The 21,427-nt window shown below is 44.0% G+C and overlaps 1 protein-coding gene across 50 annotated transcripts; it reads left to right on the forward strand.

The window, feature by feature from the left end:
* Positions 1-195: 195 nt before the first annotated feature.
* cnot1 (CCR4-NOT transcription complex, subunit 1) lies at positions 196-18,467 on the forward strand. Of its 50 annotated transcripts, none has more exons than XM_090232041.1 (48): positions 196-583; positions 2,309-2,597; positions 2,908-3,015; positions 3,302-3,394; positions 3,576-3,644; positions 3,747-3,801; positions 3,949-4,152; positions 4,267-4,435; positions 4,571-4,697; positions 4,805-4,915; positions 5,006-5,176; positions 5,298-5,425; positions 5,542-5,902; positions 6,017-6,139; positions 6,249-6,400; positions 6,604-6,775; positions 6,891-7,098; positions 7,190-7,318; positions 7,779-7,903; positions 8,012-8,298; positions 8,392-8,470; positions 8,634-8,864; positions 9,332-9,472; positions 9,604-9,783; positions 9,889-10,005; positions 10,140-10,250; positions 10,860-10,937; positions 11,048-11,225; positions 11,538-11,689; positions 11,778-12,074; positions 12,173-12,313; positions 12,430-12,534; positions 12,684-12,803; positions 12,940-13,134; positions 13,243-13,385; positions 13,503-13,611; positions 13,784-13,953; positions 14,206-14,437; positions 14,774-15,022; positions 15,240-15,403; positions 15,613-15,730; positions 15,833-15,934; positions 16,030-16,203; positions 16,301-16,513; positions 16,725-16,905; positions 16,982-17,114; positions 17,231-17,365; positions 17,580-18,467. In XM_090232041.1, the coding sequence occupies exons 2-48, from the start codon at positions 2,496-2,498 to the stop codon at positions 17,656-17,658; spliced, it is 7,221 nt and encodes a 2,406-aa protein (XP_090088167.1). In that variant the 5' UTR covers positions 196-583; positions 2,309-2,495; the 3' UTR covers positions 17,659-18,467. The 50 variants fall into 50 exon arrangements, with proteins under 50 accessions (XP_090088167.1, XP_090088274.1, XP_090088075.1 ...); XM_090232148.1 differs by having other exon boundaries at positions 16,301-16,450; XM_090231949.1 differs by having other exon boundaries at positions 8,392-8,469; positions 8,624-8,864; positions 11,048-11,261.
* Positions 18,468-21,427: the final 2,960 nt, after the last annotated feature.

The raw sequence follows: 21,427 nt of genomic DNA on the forward strand, positions 1-21,427 counted from the left end.
GAAATCAATGTACTTCGGGTGTACCAAAACGCAATAATCTGTTGGTGTGATCGAGGCATAAGTCACAAATAGATTTTGTGGTGGCAGCTGCAGAGATGTACCTGGGGGTACAAGATTTTACTTCAGAAGAGTTACAGGATGTGTTGAGTGGTAGTGTCTGTCCTCTCAAGTCAGTGGCCTGGGGTAGGATCAGATAGGTTTAAAGTAGTGGAATATGTTGGTGGGTTTTAATAATGAGTGTAGGGTGATTTAAAAAATATATACATTTTTTCTCATTTCCCCTTTTTCCATTTTGTATGACAAGAGTGTAATGGGTTTTACTATAGTTCAGTTGGGGGCGGTAATGCAACATATTGGATGTTGTTAAACTCCACCGAAGAAGAAGAAGAACAACACAATGGCGTCGCGAGCCCGGGCTCGAGCACTAAAGTGCAGACTGCACTGTGTGCGCGCGGAGATGACAGTCGCCATTTTATTTTGAAAAATTTAACCGAACTGGAAGGAGAGCAACCCTTTTAATTAATCAAGTTTGGGCGCAGAAACCAAAAGGAATGAACATAACAAATATATTTTAGGAACCATGGTAAGTTTAATATTTGTTTTTTAACAATCGGGGATATTTATTCAAATTAAGACATTAGTAAGATAGCAATTGTGCAACTAGCCGTTAGGCGTCATAGCTAACTACTGTAACGTTCGCTAAGAAAATAAAAACTGGCTAGCGTTGGCTGGACTTGTCTTTGCAGCTAACGTTAGCTATGTTTGATGGTCCCATGTCAAAAAGCAGAGTTGGTTTTCTAGTGAAAATGTCCAGTCATATTTAAGTTAGCTAACATTAACGGTAATTATTTCTATCCCGTAGATGGTGCACATTGACAACGACATGTTCATGCCAACGTCTGATCTAGCTAACTACTAGTAACGTTAGTGTATCTTTGCTAGTACTATAGCTAGTTAACGTTAGCGCTACCTAGCCATACATGGCTAGGTCATGTACCTAGCCAGTTAGCTAACGGTAGCTACATTTAGCTAATTAGTTAGCTAGGCATTGAGTTAACGTAACGAACTACTCGGTAATACTAGTAACTTAGTACTGTAACTATATATTTTATTGACTATTTTCATGGACAATATCATAATCACTCGCTACTAAATTGATCAGTGAGCTAACGTTAGGTTTTACTGTATATAATTGTTGGATTTGCAGCGGTACCAGAAATTAACCAGCCAGCTACAGAAAACAGCCTAACATTACGGCCTTCTGAGAGTTAACGTTACTGTCTGTAGCCTGGCTGACGTTGGTCACATCTAGCTAAGTTAGCTGCAAAATGTGCTTAGCTACCGTTAGTTGGCTAGCTCTTTGTCTCAGTGGGTAAGTTAGCTTGTTACTGTCAGATGGTTAACGTTAACAAATTATACTTGCTAGTGTGTGGTCAGGTCAATTCTGCAGTTAGCAATCATGGCTAACGTGACCGTTGGTATTATTAGTTAACGTGAGCCAAGTTATGTTGCCCAAGATAACTAACGTTACCGCTAGCTATCTGTTAACTGGCAAAAATAAGGTTAGCTAACGTTAACCCTTAAGTTGGCTACGTGGACGGTTACGGGAAAAAAATGTTTTTAGATTACACACACGCAAGCGACTGTTAATTTAGCTAGCTAGTTGCCGTTAGTATTGTCTCGCTAAGCTAAAGTAGCTGACTATTTGCGTTATTGCTAGGACACTGAAAACATATCTAACGTTTAATTACTATAACTAGCATTAGCTAGCCAAATAAAGTAAACAAATTCACAACGACTTTAGCTTGTTTATTCATTGATTAACCATGTGTTGCCAGTGTAGAACATAAAGATAGTTAATCATCCGCATAAATATCAGCTCACACGATGCTGATTGAACTGGGAGTAGTGGGTGTGCAGAAGTCAAGGCCCGACTCTCGTGACACTGATACTAGAGCGACGTTGGGAAAGAGTTTTGGCAAACATTTATCATTTGTTTGTGCAAACTGTCATGGTGACTTTCTTACCTGTCAGTTTAAAGGTAGCTAGCTATGTTTCTGTTTTGTTTAGTGTTGCGCAGGCGTATGAATCAGGATTACTCCAGGTGAGTAGTAGGCCCAACGGGGTTTATTACCCATGGCAGTTGTACGTCGTTATGCGCTTTTGGTATTAACAAACCCAGTCGATCATATAAGTGTGTAGTATTTGCTCCATTATTTTGGAATACTTTACCACACAGTTTCTATATGTAGAACTGTATTGCAGATTGCAGCTGTATTAACTACTTTTCTCTCTTGGCTATTTTCAGATGCTGAACTTGATTTTGCACTGAGGGACTTTACCTTGTATCAAGATCCATTGACAGAAGAAGCTTGTTTTAAAACAGACATTTCACACCTGGGGGGGGGCAGAAGTATCTTATCACTGAAGTGACTAAAGGGGAATAATGGTGATTTTGCGCCGGGCACGGCCGCCTGCTTCCGCCCCAACCAGCAATGAATCTTGACTCGCTCTCGCTGGCTTTGTCTCAAATCAGCTACCTGGTGGACAATTTAACAAAGAAAAACTACAGAGCCAGCCAGCAGGAAATACAGCATGTGAGTAGCATGTAGTATTATGCTCACAAATTGTCATTTTTCTTTTGTTGTATTTCCTGTTTTCTAGTTGGGACACTACAAAACAGTACACATTTTTCACAAATTTAGAGCGTTGCAGGGCTATAGCTAAGTAGATTTGATGATGTAGATAGACACATTTTTTTAGATATCACATTTCAGAAATTATTGTAAAACAAATATGATTCTGTGGTTCAGAATTGCATTAGGTCTGAGTTATCTTGTCAATAATATTTTGGCAGTGCCAGCCAACCTGTTGTTCTTTTGGTGAATGTGTTTTCTGTCCCAACAGATTGTGAATCGTCACGGCCCTGAGGCGGACAGGCATTTATTACGCTGTCTCTTCTCCCATGTGGATTTCAGTGGTGATGGTAAAAGCAGTGGCAAAGATTTTCATCAGGTAATTTTTGATTAGTAATACTTATTACACCAGTGGCTAGACTTCAACTGATTTAGCTCTGAGGATTAATGGTCTCTTATGAACCGGAAAATGCTTAGATATCACAGCTCTAGGAATATGTGAACTCTGAACGCACCACTATGTAGGTTTCCTAATCGTCATTGATATTGTCAGTTTGTCTTCCCTTATTGTTTTAGAAATTGACTCTGCATTCCTATTTTGTCCATAACCTATTTTATGTTCCCTCTCCCTTTTACCTTTGTTTGTCCACTTGCCCGTGATACAGTTTCTGATCCAGGAGTGTGTTTCACTGATTTCAAAGCCTAATTTTATTTCAACACTTTGCTACGCCATCGACAATCCTTTGCACTACCAGAAGGTAAGAGGCATATGTGCTTATTTTCTCACTCACCTTTGTAAAAGATCTCTGCAAATCAAAGACAATGTGTACATTTTCTGCAGTGATGAGTGGGTCCAAGTTATGCCCTGCTTCATGTCCCAAAATTACTGTCTGCGTCAGAATAACTGTTGGTTGTTTTCTCAACCTTTATCATTTTCAGAGTTTGAAGCCGTCGGCCCACTTGTTCACTCAGTTGAGTAAAGTTCTCAAGCTAAGCAAGGTTCAAGAAGTAAGTAGTTATGTTCTAGAGAATTAAGTCTGTATGGAAATGTATGTTATCAGATAAAAACATTTATTGCAGTAAAAAATAATCTTGTCTTTTTCCCCCAAGGTGATATTTGGCCTTGCTTTGCTTAATTCGTGCAACGCAGACCTTCGTGGTTTTGGTAAATTTTTATATTTAATATTTTGACTATACCAGCTGACTTGAAGACGTGCAATGTTTTATCTGTGTGTTGGGGGGGGTCAAGTTATTCTGTAATTATGGTATCTAAGCAAGTATTTATTTTAAATATTTTCCCACCTGTTTTTAGCCGCGCAGTTCGTCAAACAAAAGCTCCCTGATCTCCTCCGCTCGTACGTGGACGCTGACCTTGGCATTAACCAGGAAGGTGGCTTCCAAGATATTGCCATAGAGGTCCTGCACCTGCTCCTCTCCCATCTTTTGTTTGGCCAGAAGGGAGCCAGTGGCGTCGGACAAGAGCAGATTGACGCTTTCCTCAAGACACTGTGCAGAGGTGAGGGGCGTGCTACTTGACGGAAAATGTAAATTATTTCAAGAGGTAATATACTCTTCCTTCATTCACAACATTGTTGCCCTATCAGATAAACGCTGTCTGTGTGTGTTTCAGATTTCCCGCAGGCGCGCTGCCCTGTGGTGCTTGCACCGCTGCTGTACCCTGAAAAACGGGACATTCTGATGGACAGGATTCTGCCAGACTCGGGAGAGTTAGCCAAGACCATGATGGAGAGTTCTCTTGCAGAGTTCATGCAGGAAGTTGGCTATGGCTTTTGTGCAAGGTGATTATTTAGTAACTGAAATGCCCATTACAAATTCAATTTATTGAGTCCTTTTTGGTGTCACACATGACCACCACAACAGAAGGAATTGAATGACCGTTACCCCTGTTAATGAACCGTTTTGCTCTTTCTCAGCCTTGATGAATGCCGCAACATAATTCTGCAGTATGGGGTGCGAGAGGTTACTGCCAGCCAGGTGGCCAGGGTCCTGGGGATGATGGCTCGTACCCACTCTGGCTTGTCTGATGGAATCCCCCTACAGGTAAGGGTTGACCTGATAGTAACTTAATAAACTTTCTCAAAGCTCTGTAAAAAGAATACTGTAACTGCTTTCTTTATATACTAATGCATTCTTTACATCTTCCTCAGTCCATCTCTGCTCCCGGCAGTGGCATTTGGAGTGATGGAAAGGACAAGAGTGATGGTTCTCAGGCCCACACTTGGAATGTAGAAGTTCTGATTGACGTGGTCAAAGAAGTTGTAAGTTATAGTGGAATTACTTGATATTCCCCTTCAGTTGGCCATTCTCGTCTTATACTTTGTTCATAACATTTCCTTTTTATATTTAAGAACCCCAATCTGAACTTCAAAGAGGTGACCTACGAGCTTGATCACCCTGGCTTTATGATCCGGGACAGTAAGGGACTTCAGATGGTGGTGTATGGGATCCAGAGGGGCCTGGGTATGGAGGTGTTCCCTGTCGACCTCATCTACCGGCCCTGGAAACATGCTGAGGGACAGGTAAGGAAGAGGGGATCATTGTTGTGTAAAAATGACCACACACTTAATGCTTTGGGCTCTTGTCCTACCACTGGACTTCCTCTTCAGCCCTCCTGACCTTTCTCACTCCCCTCCTTTCCAGCTGTCATTCATTCAGCACTCCCTCATGAGCCCAGATGTGTTCTGCTTCGCTGACTACCCCTGCCACACCGTAGCCATCGACATACTGAAGGCGCCACCCGAGGACGATAACAGGGAGATAGCCACCTGGTGCGTGAAACACAGCCCTCCTGACCACCACAGTTCCAGATACTCCTTTACATGAATTATTAGTCAAATGTCATGCCATTTCTGATGGTCTTTGTTCGTGGTTTTTTGCCGCACAGGAAGAGCCTGGACCTGGTGGAGAGCCTCCTGCGCCTCTCTGAGGTGGGCCAGTACGAGCAGGTGAAGCAGCTCTTCAGTTTTCCCATCAAACACTGTCCTGACATGCTGGTGCTGGCGCTGCTGCAGATCAGCACCTCTTGGCACACCCTGCGCCACGAGCTCATCTCCACCCTCATGCCCATCTTCCTGGGCAACCACCCCAACTCCGCCATCATCTTGCACTACGCGTGGCATGGACAGGGCCAGTCCCCTTCTATCCGCCAGCTGATCATGCACTCGATGGCAGAGTGGTACATGAGAGGAGAGCAGTACGACCAGGCCAAGCTGTCCCGCATCCTGGATGTGGCCCAGGACTTGAAGGTAGAGATCAGGGATGCTCTTAAGGAAATATAATGACAACTTTATAATTTTGTACAAGGCCACATTGCTAACTTTTTATGTTGCAAAATCCAAACTGTTCCTCTTGTTTTTCAGTCTCTTTCAATGCTGCTAAATGGTACTCCATTTGCCTTTGTTATTGACCTTGCTGCACTTGCATCTCGCCGTGAATACCTCAAACTTGACAAATGGCTGACTGACAAAATCCGAGAGCACGGGGTGGGTGGCGTGAGTTGAGCCTTTAATTTACAACAATTATACATGCACATTGCTACAAAAGTTACTTGGATATAGTGTATGACAGTTATTTACCTGTTTGCCGTTCTAGGAGCCCTTCATCCAGGCATGTGTAACATTCCTGAAGAGGCGCTGTCCCTCTATTATGGGTGGTCTGGCCCCAGAGAAGGACCAGCCCAAAAGCGCCCAGCTCCCCCCGGAAACAATGGCTACCATGCTGGGCTGTCTGCAGTCCTGTGCCGGGTGAGTTTTCCGTGTTTCCATCAGAGGTTGAATCATTAGACCTATGATCACATTTGTGACGGGTATGCTCCCTTTCATTACTTCAATCATATTAAATGGTTGTGCCAAAAGGTCTAGGTTCCATAATACAACATGAACTTGAAATTAATTCTTTCTAAATATGAAACAAGGTCATATAGTTAAATAATTGATGTATTTTTCAGGAGTGTGTCTCAAGAGCTCTCTGAGACTATCTTGACCATGGTTGCCAACTGTAGCAACGTCATGAACAAAGCCCGCCAGCCACCACCGGGGGTCATGCCAAAGGGACGTGCTCCCAGCACCAGCAGCCTAGACGCCATTTCCCCTGTGCAGGTATCGGTGTCTCCTCTCCAGGTGAAGGGCATTGCATCTATGTTCTCTAACACTGTTATTGGGTAATGTGTATCGGCTAGAAACATTGTACTTTCATCATCACCTGAATGTACATTTGTTCCATTCTGTGTTCTAGATGGATCCCCTGACAGCCATGGGTTCGCTGAACCTGAGCAGCTCTGCCACCTCTCACACACAGAGCATGCAGGGCTTCCCTACCCCGCTGGGCTCTGCCTTCAGCAACCCCCAGTCCCCAGCTAAGGCCTTCCCTCCACTGTCCAACCCCAACCCCAGCACACCGTTTGGGGGGATTGGAAGCCTCTCTTCACAGCTAGGTAACACAGGTATGAGTAGAGAAACTGCCATAGAGATAATTTCATAGTGTTTTGATTACAATATAATGGAGGACTAAACTTGTGTGTTTCTTTTGTCTAGGTCCGCTGGGATCAGGCATTGGTTCTGGTCTTGGAATGCCAGCGGTGAGCAGCGATCCGTTTGGGACGAGGAAGATGAGCACACCGGGCCTGAATCCGACCACCTTTCAGCAGAGTAAGATGAAGGCCTGTAAGTGGTGGTGGTGTGACTGAGTGTGCTAGGCGCCTCAACTGTATTTCCTCCCAAAACGTTCTCTTAAATCTCCTAATGGGCTCTTGAAGTAATGTGGTTTTACTGGAGTCAATTACAAATGCTTTAACATTTCTCATCTAAAAACATTGAGTACAATCTGGGAAGAAAAACAGTGTCTTTCACACATTGAATCAGAGGAAATACAGGTCAGTCTTCCATTAAACACAAATTGGCAAATTCCTATGCTCCTAATTGACAGGAATTGGATTTTGATTTTTGGTACAATCCTTGTACATGTTTTTTTGTGTGGTGTTTATTGGTTTGATAGTGAAAAACGTCCTAAGCTTGTTTTTAATTACCTGGCAAATGTTTTATTTGCTGCAATTGAAACTACTATTGAAATAGTTCCAAAGGGTTTTCTATGGCAGTGTTTGATTTAGTCTGACCTTTTCCCCAGCTGACTTATCTCAGGTGTGGCCCGAGGCTAACCAGCACTTTAGTAAGGAGATTGACGATGAGGCTAACAGTTACTTCCAGCGCATCTACAACCACCCTCCGCACCCCACCATGTCTGTGGATGAGGTGAGTCCCTGAGTAAAATAGTCTGCAGTTGTTTCAGGCACTGACCCAGTGATGGTGTTTATCCTCAAGCTGATAGCTGTTTAAGCCATGGTGCCCCTCTCTTTGCAGGTGCTGGAGATGTTGCAGAGGTTCAAGGACTCCACCATCAAGCGAGAGCGGGAGGTCTTTAACTGTATGCTGAGGAACTTGTTTGAGGAGTACCGCTTCTTCCCCCAGTACCCCGACAAGGAGCTGCACATCACCGCCTGCCTGTTCGGGGGGATCATTGAGAAGGGTCTTGTCACCTACATGGCCCTTGGACTGGCCCTCAGATATGTCCTTGAAGCCTTAAGGAAGCCATTTGGATCCAAAATGTATTACTTTGGAATCGCTGCTCTAGATAGATTCAAAAATAGGTATGGACTTGCTGTTGCTATAGAATGTTGTGTATGTATGATTCAAATGATCTGTGATCTGCTGTAGGGGTAATTTGATCTCTCCCTCTCTAGGCTGAAGGACTATCCCCAATATTGTCAGCACTTGGCCTCGATCGGCCACTTTCTGCAATTCCCCCTTCATTTGCAAGAGGTAATTGGATTTCCTGTGTATTTGTGAGACAATTTGTCATTCATCTGTACAAGTACCTTGTCTTTTATACTGATCTCCGCACCACCGTAGCCAGAGGTGCGGATCCTACTTCACGATAAATAAGTCTCTCGCTCTGGCACTTTCGAATATCCTGTGCGTGCAGTATATCGAGTATGGCCAACAGTCACGGGATCCTCCAGTGAAGATGCAAGGATCCATCACCACCCCTGGAAGCCTGGCGTTGGCTCAAGCTCAGGCCCAGTCTCAGCCTCCCAAAGCCCCCCAGCCTGGACAGCCCAGCACCCTGGTCACCACAGCTACCGCCACCACCACTGTCGCCAAAACCACTACCATCACCCGACCTACCCCTGGCAGCTTCAAGAAGGATGTGCCGGTGAGTACCCGAGACAATTGTACTTATATATATATATATATATATGCCTATGCTTTTAGCTGGCCATGTGAAATTACGCCAGCGACCTAGTGCTTCAGTGTTTGTTTACTGCGTTGCTATAGTTTCATTGTCAATGGCAACACTAAACAGTTCCGTGAGGAGGGTTCCCTAATTTGTACAACGATATGCTGCTCATTTTTGTGTGCACGCAAGCGTGCACAGAAGGGGAGAAAGCCAGAAAATAACACATTTTTTCAAGCAAATGGGGCAGGTCTAAGAGAATGAGAATTTGTTTCTAATGCTGTCATTGAAGAAATAATTAATATAGTGCATCCTTGCCAAACAATCACAGTAAGTAATAATTTTATGGGAATTTGAGGTAGTGTAAAATTATGATTTCTAAAGTGGAGGTTAGTAGATTGTAAAACATTTTGTTCTGAATGTATATTCTAATCTATTAATTTCAGCCTTCCATCAACACCACAAACATTGACACTCTGCTAGTAGCAACAGACCAAACTGAGAGGATTGTGGAACCCCCAGAGAATGTTCAAGAGAAAATTGCTTTCATCTTCAATAACCTGTCACAATCCAACATGACACAGAAGGTGGGTCGTAGAGATACATTTTTGTTTGCTTACTGTATATTGCTACTGTGTATTAAACATCTTGGTTTTGGTCAATTTAAATACATTTCTGTAATTTTACAAATTGCTTGTCTTTTCATCCAACTCCCAAGGTCGAGGAGTTAAAGGAAACTGTGAAAGAGGAGTTTATGCCCTGGGTTTCCCAGTATCTGGTCATGAAGAGGGTCAGCATCGAGCCCAACTTCCACAGCCTATATTCCAACTTTCTAGACACCCTGAAGAACCCTGAGTTTGTCAAAATGGTCCTGAATGAAACTTACAGAAACATCAAGGTGTGTGATTATTCACTTAAACAACATTTTATTGAAAATGTGTAAACTCATATCACGTTTAAGAGAGCTACTTTAACACTAGCCTTTTCTCTCTCCATGTGTCAGGTTCTCCTTACCTCTGATAAGGCAGCTGCAAACTTCTCTGATCGATCCCTACTGAAGAATTTGGGCCACTGGCTTGGCATGATCACTCTGGCTAAAAACAAGCCCATCCTGTACACGGTGAGTACATTTCCTCACTTTTAAATGTTGGCCTGTATAGAATTGTTTTCCTCACAACAAATAACCAAACGCTTGTAACTGTGCCCCTAGATGGTATTTTGTTTATCCTGCCTTTTTTGTGAAACTTTTTTTAGGATTTGGAGGTGAAATCCCTCTTGTTGGAAGCCTATGTCAAGGGGCAGCAGGAGCTACTCTATGTGGTCCCGTTTGTGGCCAAAGTCCTGGAATCCAGTTTGCGTAGCGTGGTAAGACCACATCTCACAAGCATTTTCAAATGTATCAATAGGTATCTGAATTCACATTTTAATTTCTAGGGAACAACTTTAGCAATGTTATCAAAGTGATAATGACAAAGTGAGCTTAGGCCCAACACAGACAAAGCCAGCTCCGGCAGGCAGGACCTACAGGAATAGAGACAGCCAATCCAACAGACAATATGGTTGGGTCTGGAGTTGAACTAGGTACTAGTTTTTCCTGGTCATGTCCCATGGTCAAGAGAAACTATGGGCCCTAAGACTGACTCAGTCCCATCAGGCAGAGTACCTACCGGAGCTGACAGGGAGCCAGTCCTTCCAGGCAGAATACCTACAGCAGCAGACAGGGAGCCAGCCAGAACTAGATGATGTAGACCATTATAGGCAGTATTATAGCCCATCTCCAGAAGAAGCAAAGAGGCGCAAAGTATGTGTGCTATTTTTGCTCCATAAAAATACTATTTGGTTTAACATTGTTTTGGACCAAATGGCTCTCTGGGTACATTATTTATTCCCACTGGAGTTATGTATTTGCACACTTTTTTTCCTCTGTTATGCCTTATTTCATTGTTTTTAAGAGCAGGTTAAATGTTTTCTCAGATCTTCCGACCTCAGAATCCATGGACCATGGCCATCATGAATGTTCTGGCAGAGTTGCATACGGAACATGATCTAAAGGTCCGGGAACCCTTTCTCTTTCATCCACCAGCATCGACATGTTTTTAACATGTTTTTTTTTAATTACTTTTCACATACTGATTGTCATTGTGCCTCTTTCCCCACTACAGCTGAACTTAAAGTTTGAGATTGAGGTGCTGTGTAAGAACTTATCACTGGACATCAACGACCTGAAGCCTGGCACCCTGCTGAAAGACAAAGACAAGTTGAAGAGTCTGGAGGAGCAGCTCTCTGCACCAAAGAAAGAGGCCAAGCCCCCTGAAGAAATGATCCCTATTGTTAGCACAGGTATCCAGCACTTTCAAACTGGGATGCCCCTTGTCGGTGTGTGGATATCTTTCTATCAATTTTATTTCAAATGTTTGTTTAATCTGAATGTCATCGTGTATATTGAAATGTTAATATTTAATCACAATTGTTGAACAAGATTTTAGCCCATCTTAAGTTCCATCATTTGAATGTAGAATGACAACCTGGATTTGTAGTGTTTGGCCAAGAACATTTAACCCGTTTTTTTGTTTTGTTCAAGCCGCTGTGCTCGAGCTCTTTTTTTTTTTTCTTCCTGTATTTTAATCACAATAGTGTTTTTGTAACCAACAGGAGACTTTCTTCCATTTGCAGCTGCACCATCCACTCCCGCCCCAACCACCACTTGCTCAGCTACTGGGCCCCCTACCCCGCAGTTTAGCTATCATGACATCAATGTGTACGCCCTTGCAGGGCTAGCCCCTCACATCAATATCAACATCAACGTAAGTAGCACCTTCACTCAAACACCTTGTGACGAATACACATGGTAAGTCTTGAGTTGTGGCGGTACTAACACTTCACTCCCTGCAGATCCCCTTGCTTCAAGCCCACCCTCAGCTCAAGCAGTGTGTGAGACAGTCCATTGAGCGGGCTGTGCAAGAGCTTGTCCACCCCGTAGTGGACCGCTCCATCAAGATTGCCATGACCACCTGCGAGCAGATCGTCAGGAAGGACTTTGCTCTGGACTCGGAGGAGTCGCGCATGCGTGTGGCAGCTCATCATATGATGCGCAACCTGACCGCCGGCATGGCCATGATCACCTGCCGGGAGCCCCTGCTCATGAGCATCGCCACCAACCTGAAGAACAGCTTTGCCGCTGCCCTCAGGGTAGTCATCTTTATTCTCTGCCATTTCACATGCACGATGAGCTATATAAAATATTATTAGTGGTGTTCTTGCTTATAACTGCTCCTGTCCCCCTCCAGGCCCCCACCCCCCAGCAGAGAGAGATGATGGAGGAAGCTGCTGCCAGGGTTGCCCAGGACAACTGTGAGCTGGCCTGCTGCTTCATCCAGAAGACTGCAGTGGAGAAGGCTGGCCCAGAGATGGACAAGAGGCTGGCGACGGTGAGTTTAGTTATAGGCACGTTTGTGTTCTCACTGGGATGCTACTCTTGTCTGTATACTGTCCAGTACTTTATCTAATGGCTGACTGTTGTACCTGTACCCTTCCTCTCCTGTAGGAGTTTGAGCTGAGGAAGCATGCCCGTCAGGAGGGCCGTCGCTACTGTGACCCCGTTGTGCTGACCTACCAGGCTGAGCGCATGCCAGAGCAGATCAGACTCAAGGTGAGCACACCTGGTCTATAGCACTCCATTGGTTTCTTTCCTAGTAGTGGTATAGTCAGACATGAATTTAAAAATATATATTTCATGAATGGGATATCAAACATTGCTTTTGCATCTGGACTATTTACTGAGTGATATTTCTGACACAGGTTGGAGGCGTAGACCCCAAACAGCTGGCGGTGTATGAGGAGTTTGCCCGGAATGTTCCAGGCTTCCTACCCAGCAACGACCTGTCTCAGCCCACAGGATTCCTTGCCCAGCCCATGAAGGTAAGGCTCTTCGGCCCTGGAAGAGAACTCACCAATATTGCATTTGCTGCTATCTTGACATAACCCAACCTTATTTTAAGGTTAAGGACGTTACTCAAGTACCATATGAATGTGTCTCTCCTGTGTTTTATTACAGCAACAGGCATGGGCCACGGACGACGTGGCTCAGATCTATGACAAGTGCATGGCAGACCTGGAGCAGCACCTCCACGCCATCCCTCCAGCGCTGGCCATGAACCCTCAGACCCAGGCTTTGCGCAGCCTATTGGAGGCTGTGGCCCTAGCCAGGAACTCCCGGGACGGCATCGCCGCTCTGGGCCTGCTGCAGAAGGTCAGGGACTAGTTCTCACACAGTCACATTGGAAATGCATGCATGCATAGACAAGTAGCTTAGGTCTCAGTAGAAAAGCTTTTCTACTAACTGTCTCTCTCGCTCCAGGCTGTGGAGGGTCTGCTGGATGCTACCAGTGGTGCCGATGCTGACTTGCTTCTGCGGTACAGAGAGTGCCACCTGCTGGTGCTCAAAGCCCTCCAGGACGGCCGGGCATACGGGCCACTGTGGTGCAACAAGCAGATTACCAGGTTGGTAATCCCCCATAAAACCAACCCATGGGAATCTTTTTGGCTTTAATGGGGATGGAAAACTAAATCAACTCATCGATATTTGTTAACGTTTGGGGTATGTTTGATCTGTTCCAGGTGCCTGATTGAGTGCCGTGATGAGTACAAGTACAACGTGGAGGCTGTGGAGTTGCTGATCAGAAACCACCTGGTCAACATGCAGCAGTACGACCTGCACCTGGCACAGGTAAACACCGCTACACACACCTTTATTAAGGGTTGCGATGTTTGTTTTCGGGTGCACAACTCAATCTGTGAATAGTCCGTCCCAATTCTATAAAACTGTGTAATGGGCTTAGTGTGTTTTTGTACCTGTGTCAGTGTCTTACAACCATGTGTGTCTGTATGTTTCTGTCTAGTCTATGGAGAATGGGCTGCATTACATGGCGGTGGCGTTTGCCATGCAGCTGGTGAAGCTGCTGTTGGTGGATGAGCGCAGTGTGAGCCACATTACCGAGGCAGACTTGTTCCACACTATCGAGACTCTGATGCGAACCAGCGCCCACTCCAGGGCCAACGCACCTGAGGGGTAAGTCCTTTTCTGTCCGAAATAAAAAATATATTTTTGTCTGGGTCGTGTTCTTTAGTGCACACTCTAGCAGAACCTTTTGAAATGGAAAACTAAAATGGGCGTTTCTTAATAGACTAGTTCGGTTAGTCCCGTGCTGTCTTGTCAGTTTTCCATTTTGTGCGTTGTGAATACGACCCTGGAGATGTGTGGTTGGTGTACATACGTTTGTAGTTCTTTCTAACTGATATATATCTGTCCTTTTACCTCAAGGCTTCCTCAGCTGATGGACGTGGTCCGTTCCAACTACGAGGCCATGATCGACCGGGCCCACGGAGGACCCAACTTTATGATGCACTCTGGCATCTCCCAGGCATCCGAGTACGACGACCCGCCGGGCCTGAGGGAGAAGGCTGAGTACCTGCTGAGGGAATGGGTCAACCTGTACCACTCTGCAGCCGCCGGCCGGGACAGCACCAAGGCCTTCTCTGCCTTTGTAGGCCAGGTACAGCACAGCACACACTTGTCTTTATTTTAGTTTCAAAGTCTTTGCCTTATGACGACCGCCTGTCTCCTCCAAGCCAGTCAGAGCGCTGTTTGCCTTCACAACACGAGCACAGCTCCAGTTGCGGCCTTGACACAGTGGGGCCTTAGTGCTAGAGCAGTGCACATAGCAGCAACTCCGTTTTCTTCCAAACCACTGCACCCAGCAGCAGTGTTATGAGACTGGACATCAATATTTATACTAAGATAATCTTAGTAAAATTTACACAATTTTAACTATTATGGATGACTAGACGTGTATGGCCATTCTCACTACTGTACTTACTGTCCTCCCCAGATGCACCAGCAGGGCATTCTGAAGACCGATGACCTGATCACTCGTTTCTTCCGGCTGTGCACGGAGATGTGTGTGGAGATCAGCTACCGCGCCCAGGCCGAGCAGCAGCACAACCCCGCGGCCAGCGCCGCCATCATCAGGGCCAAGTGTTACCATAACCTGGATGCCTTTGTGCGCCTCATCGCCCTGCTGGTCAAGCACTCCGGAGAGGCCACCAACACTGTCACCAAGATCAACCTGCTCAACAAGGTTAATATCAGGAGGCTCCTCACCATGGAGTCTGTAGAATCAGCTCTGCTTTGTAAAGATATCTCGGAAAGACAACCGTACATTTGAAATCAGCAAACTGACAACGCAGTTCATAGTTCTGAGTTGTTTTCTTTTAAAACCCTTCACAGATTTCCGATAAAGGCTCTTGGGAAATTACATTACTGGACTCATCAATGTGTCCCTTGACTGTTCTCAGGTTTTAGGTATTGTGGTTGGAGTGTTGATCCAGGACCATGATGTGAGACAGACTGAGTTCCAGCAGTTGCCTTACCACCGCATCTTCATCATGCTGTTGCTCGAGCTCAATGCCCCCGAGCACGTGCTGGAGACCATCAACTTCCAGACCCTCACCGCCTTCTGGTAAATGCCTGTTAGAAAAGCCATAGGAGATCCAACGTTTCTTTGTGGAATACAGCATAGAATTCTATGATTGGTTTTCACTGGGAGTATTTATCACTGATTGTTAGGATGTCTTAAAGCTCACTTTCCTTAACTGTAAATGGGTGGTGTTCATCTATACTGAGTTGTCTACCTTTTCCATGTTTCTATTTTGTTATTTTTGTCCACAGCAACACTTTCCACATCCTGAGGCCTACCAAAGCCCCTGGCTTTGTTTACGCTTGGCTGGAGTTGATCTCTCACCGTATCTTCATCGCCAGGATGCTGGCTCACACCCCACAGCAGAAGGCAAGGAGAAGTCACTGATGTGTGACAAGACGGTGCCATGTTTGGGTGGATATTTTTGGTACTGAATAGCAACCATTGATAACCTGTTTTCTCTTCTCTTAGGGTTGGCCCATGTATGCCCAACTTCTCATTGATCTGTTCAAGTACCTGGCGCCCTTCCTGAGGAATGTTGAGCTTAACAAACCTATGCAAATCCTCTACAAGGTTTGGAAACGGCTCATAATGTTTCTTTCCCTTGAAACTATTAGTAACCTGACTACGACTTGGATTTGACTGAAATGTTTCTCCTCTGACCTCAGGGTACCCTGCGTGTCCTTCTGGTCCTACTGCATGACTTCCCAGAGTTCCTGTGTGACTACCACTACGGCTTCTGCGACGTCATCCCGCCCAACTGCATCCAGCTCCGCAACCTGATTCTGAGTGCCTTCCCACGCAACATGAGGCTTCCAGACCCCTTCACTCCCAATCTGAAGGTACAGCCGAATGAGAGACCCTAAATTCATTACACTGCAATTTGTTTGGTCTTTTTCTGTAAATGTTTATTACAATTTGTCACTTTTTGTCTACTAGGTTGACATGCTCAGCGAGATCAACATCGCGCCGCGCATCCTCACAAACTTCACCGGAGTGATGCCCTCTCAGTTCAAGAAGGATCTGGACTCGTACCTGAAGACACGCTCCCCCGTCACCTTCCTCTCTGAGCTCCGCAGCAATCTGCAGGTAGGGGGCGCCACTCTGGGTCCCTGGAAGTATTTGCAGCACAACGACACATCTTTAGAACAGGTTAAGTTTTGAGTCTTTGCGCAAATGTTCAAATGTCGATTTGTCTTGCGTTGTATCTGAAGTGTCATTGTACTTGGGTGTTTTCAGTGCGTCTGTCTGTAGATTTAGTTCCAGGCAACTCAATCTGGAACTAAAACGAGTGTCTCCTTCAATTGCAAGTGTTGGGGGTTTTACATTTTGTTCTCCTTTTTACCCTCCAAACCTATTCTAGGTGTCAAATGAGCCAGGCAACCGTTACAACATCCAGCTGATCAATGCTCTGGTGCTGTATGTGGGAACCCAGGCCATCGCACACATCCACAACAAGGGCAGCACCCCCTCCATGAGCACCATCACTCACTCAGCCCACATGGACATCTTCCAGAACCTGGCTGTGGACCTGGACACTGAGGGTAAGATGCGCGCACACATGCATACAGTTTTCTCTCTTCGTTGTTGTGTGGTATTCTCATCATTCTATGTTCCCAGGGCGTTATCTCTTCCTGAATGCCATCGCCAATCAGCTGCGCTACCCAAACAGCCACACCCATTACTTCAGCTGCACCATGCTGTACCTGTTTGCTGAGGCCAACACTGAGGCAATCCAGGAGCAGATTACCAGGTAAATCTTCTCTACAAAGAACAATTGCATTTGAAGACATTGGAACTACCTACATTTTTATGGATCAGTTTCCTTTCCAAGTGTCTTTGTTAACAGGATTTTGCACCTCTTTGCAGGGTTCTTCTGGAGAGGCTGATTGTGAACAGGCCTCATCCCTGGGGACTGCTCATCACCTTCATCGAGCTCATCAAGAATCCCGCCTTCAAGTTCTGGAGCCACGACTTTGTACACTGTGCCCCGGAGATCGAGAAGTATGTGCTCATTCACTCTCTACCAGAGTTGGCTTTTCACTCAGCTGAGATGACTTCACCTGCAGAGTAGTAGCTGGAGGATAACCAGTTAGCAGCACGTTGTGTGTTCATGCTCTGCTTTAATAAAATAAAATCAATATCATACACGTTCTAAGATAAATTGCTGCAATGGAAGGACTTGGATTAAACACCCTCCGCTGTCTCTCTCTCTCAGGTTGTTCCAGTCAGTGGCTCAGTGCTGCATGGGGCAAAAGCAGGCTCAGCAGGTGATGGAGGGCACTGGTGCCAGTTAGTCAGCCAGCCTGCAGGAGAGATAATAGGGCCAAACCCTCCATCCCTGGAACCCACCCCACAGATGCCCCCCCTACATTACTGTTAGCACTGGATGAACTGGCAATGCTGATTTTGAAGTTTGACTGCTGCTCATGGATCTAAGAGTTTGTTTTGCCCTGGCTATGGAGAAGTTATTTGGACATGCTGTTTAATATTTTTATGCTTCGATGTAAATATTAAAAGGGAGATGGAGAGCTTGATAGTACGAGCAGATATGTGAATGTAGTGTCCAACAAATGATCTAACGTGTAAAGACGACGTGTACACACACATTCAGTCACTACCAAAGGTCCCTGGCTGTCTCCCTCCTACAGATTTAATTTTTGCATATTTGATGATTGATTTATTTGCATTCAGAGGCTTAAAAAGGTAGTGGATAAAGAGGGCTGTTTTTTTTATTTTTTATTTGTTGAGTGGGAAAAGAAAGGCAGTGCACTAGATTCTCTCATGGGTTCACTCCTTTGATCTACTTGGGGTGTGGTGGGGGCAATGGTCTTTCCATTTTAAATAGTGGGTTAGAGGTTCTCCCCGGCACTTGTAAAATTGTGGAAAATTTAAGATGGCGAATTAAATCTTAAAATTTGTACAAAGATCCAAATTGCAGAACAACAAAAGGACCAATACAGCCCATTTTGTAAGGATTTTGAATGTTTTGTAAATGTATTGGTCCGTGTGTATTTTGTAGTCCTTTATAGTTGCCTTTAGTTCTTGCTACTTATTTCCTGTATGTATGCATACTGTAGTTAACGCATTAAACAATTGAACTGCATTTTTGTTTGTCTTAATGCTGATGAGAAATTACTTTAGACTGTTCATTTTATTATGTAAAACATAGTAAATTAGTAATTACTATATGTAAAAGGATAAGCATTTCACTCCACAGCTGCAGCCTCATCACACTTCAGCTCCACTATACGTGTTGCGGTGCTGTTTCTATCAGTGTTGCGTTGTCAAAGTGAAGTTCTACCTACTCCACAGCAAATTGTTTTGAGAGCGGAGGAGCATGGAAGTCTTTCACCAAGTTTGTGTTTTTTCATTGGGGGGGAATACAAATGAATATACAGTACCAGTCAAAAGTTGAGACACCTACTCATTGAAGGGTTTTTATTTTGACTATTTTCTACATTGTCTCATCACTATTATTCTACAAACTATGAAATAACGTAGTAACCTAAAGTGTTAAACAAATCAAAATATATTTTAGATTCTTCAAAGTAGCCACCTTTTGCCTTGACAGCTTTGCACACCCTGCATTCTCTCAACCAGCTTCATGAGGTAGTCACCTGGAATGTATTTCAATTAACAGGTGTGCTTTGTTAATTTGTGGAGTTTCTTTCCTTAAGTTGTTGTGATAGCACTATTTAGTAAAAGACCAAGTCCATATTATGGCAAGGACGGCTCAAATAAGCAAAGAGAAATGACAGTCCATTTAAGACATGAAGGTAAGTCAATATGGATAATGTCAAGAAATGTTCAAGTGCAGTTGCCAAAACCAAGAGCTACTATTGAACTGGCTCATGAGGATGCCACAAGAAAGGAAGCCCCAAAGTTACCTCTGCTGTATAGGATAAGTTAATTAGTTACCAGCCTCAGAAATCAGCAATATATTGCAGCCCAATTTTTTTTTTTCAGAGTTCAAGTAACAGACACATCTCAACAAACTTTTCAGAGGAAACTGAATCTATCCTTCATGGTTGAATTGCTGCAATGAAACCACTACCACTGGGTGTGCTTTGCTGGTTACACTGATTTATTAACAATTCAAGACACACTGAACCAACGTGGCTACCACAGCATTCTACAGCGACACGCCATCCCATCTGGTTTGCGCTTAGGGGGACTATCATTTGTTTGTCAACAGGACAATGACCAAAAACACCAGGCTGTGTAAGGACTATTTTACCAAGAACGAGAGTGATGGAGTGCTGCATCAGATGACCTCCACAATCACCTGACCTCAAACCAATTGAGATGGTTTAGGATGAGTTAGACTGCAGATTGAAGGAAAAGCAGCCAACAAGTACTCAGCATATGTGGGAACTCCTTCCAAAACTTTTGGAAAAGCATTCCAAGTGAAGCTGGTTGAGAGAATGGCAAGAGTCTCGGTCTTCCTTTCATGTGGCGATCCTCCTGAGAGCCAGTTTTGCGACTGCACTTTCAAAATTCCTGAAATTTTCTAGACTGACTGACCTTCATGTCTAAAAGTAATGATGGACCTACATTTCTCATAACATGGACTTGGTCTTTTACCAAATAGGGCTATATCTAATGTATACCACCCCTACCTTGTCACAACGCAACTGATTGGCTCAAACGCATTAAGAAGGAAATAAATTCCACAAATTAACTTTGAACAAGGCACACCTGTTAATTGAAATGCATTCCAGGTGACTACCTCATGAAGTTGGTTGAGAGAATGCCAAGAGTGTGCAAAGCTGTCAAGGTGGCAACTTTGAAGAATCTAAATATATACTTTTTTGGTTACTTCAGTGATTTCATATGTGTTAATTGATAGTTTTGTCTTCACTATTATCCTACAATGTAGAAAATTAAAAAATAATGAAAATCCCTGGAATGAGTAGATGTGTCCGAACCATTGGCCAATTGGGAGAGTGACATAATTGCCATTAACAGCCAACGCATTTGTTTACGGCAGTGCTACCTGCCAGCAGAAATTCTCTTAATTGGGAGATTCGAGGAGTTAACATCGTACAATCATGCACTTAGAAATACATTTTGTAACTTTGTACATTTTTCCGGGATCGCTTACATTGCCATAAACATTTTGAAACCACACTGGATTTTATCCCAGTAGCCTGAAGGGAGAGACATGGTAAGCATTGAACTACAGAAATTCAGCCCTGGCAAAATATTAATTTAGCCAGTTAAAGGAACTGGGATGTTAGTCCATCTGAGGTCAGATTGAATTGATTAGAGCTTTCTGACAACGTTTCTGGCAATGATTTTATATAAACAAGGAAATATATATACTCCCGAATATTTACAATGGGAAACAATTGTGATTCTATAGGAAGAGATGGAGTCCTCCATCAGGGGTCTTCAGAGGCAGATTAATTTAATAATATGAGATCAAGATGAATGTATCTATGATCTTCAATGCATTTGGGAGCGATTGAGATACATTGCCTCGATATAGTAAAATGATCAGTAGATTTTAGGGAAATTTGTGTTATTTCCTTCGATTAGCCCATTGCCTGGGCCAGGGGTTCCATGGATGATCAAAATAGCAATTGGGAAATCAAATCAAACTTTACCCAATCAAACCTTACCGTGAAATGGTTACTAACAAACCCTTAACCAAGAATGCAGTTCAAGAAAGAGTTAAGAAAATAGTTACCAAGTAAACTAAAGTAAAACACAATTAAAAGTAACACAATAAAATAACAATACCGATACCGAGTCAATGTGCGGGGGTACAGGTTAGTCGAGGTAATTTGTTCATATAGGTAGGTGTAAAGTGACTGCATAGATTAAACAGATTCCAACAGGGAAGACAATAATGACATACGCCGTCAGTATGTACTTGCAATTATTCTCGAATGAGCGGCCATTCATGTGCGAAGGATTAGTTTACATACAGTTTAGCCAAACACATTTAAACTCAGTTTTTCACAATTCCTGACATTTAATCCAAGTAAAATTTCCCTGTTTTAGGTCATTTAGGATCACCACTTTATTTTAAGAATGTGAAATGTCAGAATAATATCA

This window comes from Oncorhynchus mykiss, chromosome 1 (assembly GCF_057628025.1).
Source record: "Oncorhynchus mykiss isolate SJ-2025 chromosome 1, ASM5762802v1, whole genome shotgun sequence".
In the NCBI taxonomy this organism is placed as follows: Eukaryota; Metazoa; Chordata; class Actinopteri; order Salmoniformes; family Salmonidae; genus Oncorhynchus; species Oncorhynchus mykiss.

Excerpts from the sequence above, each read along its gene's own strand:
- cnot1 (XM_090231947.1), top strand. The coding sequence starts at position 2,496 with ATGAATCTTGACTCGCTCTCGCTGGCTTTGTCTCAAATCAGCTACCTG. Across the intron at positions 10,006-10,139 it reads ACAAGCCCATCCTGTACACG|GATTTGGAGGTGAAATCCCT; the intron begins GTGAGTACATTT and ends AACTTTTTTTAG. Across the intron at positions 13,135-13,242 it reads CTCTGGGCCTGCTGCAGAAG|GCTGTGGAGGGTCTGCTGGA; the intron begins GTCAGGGACTAG and ends CTCTCGCTCCAG.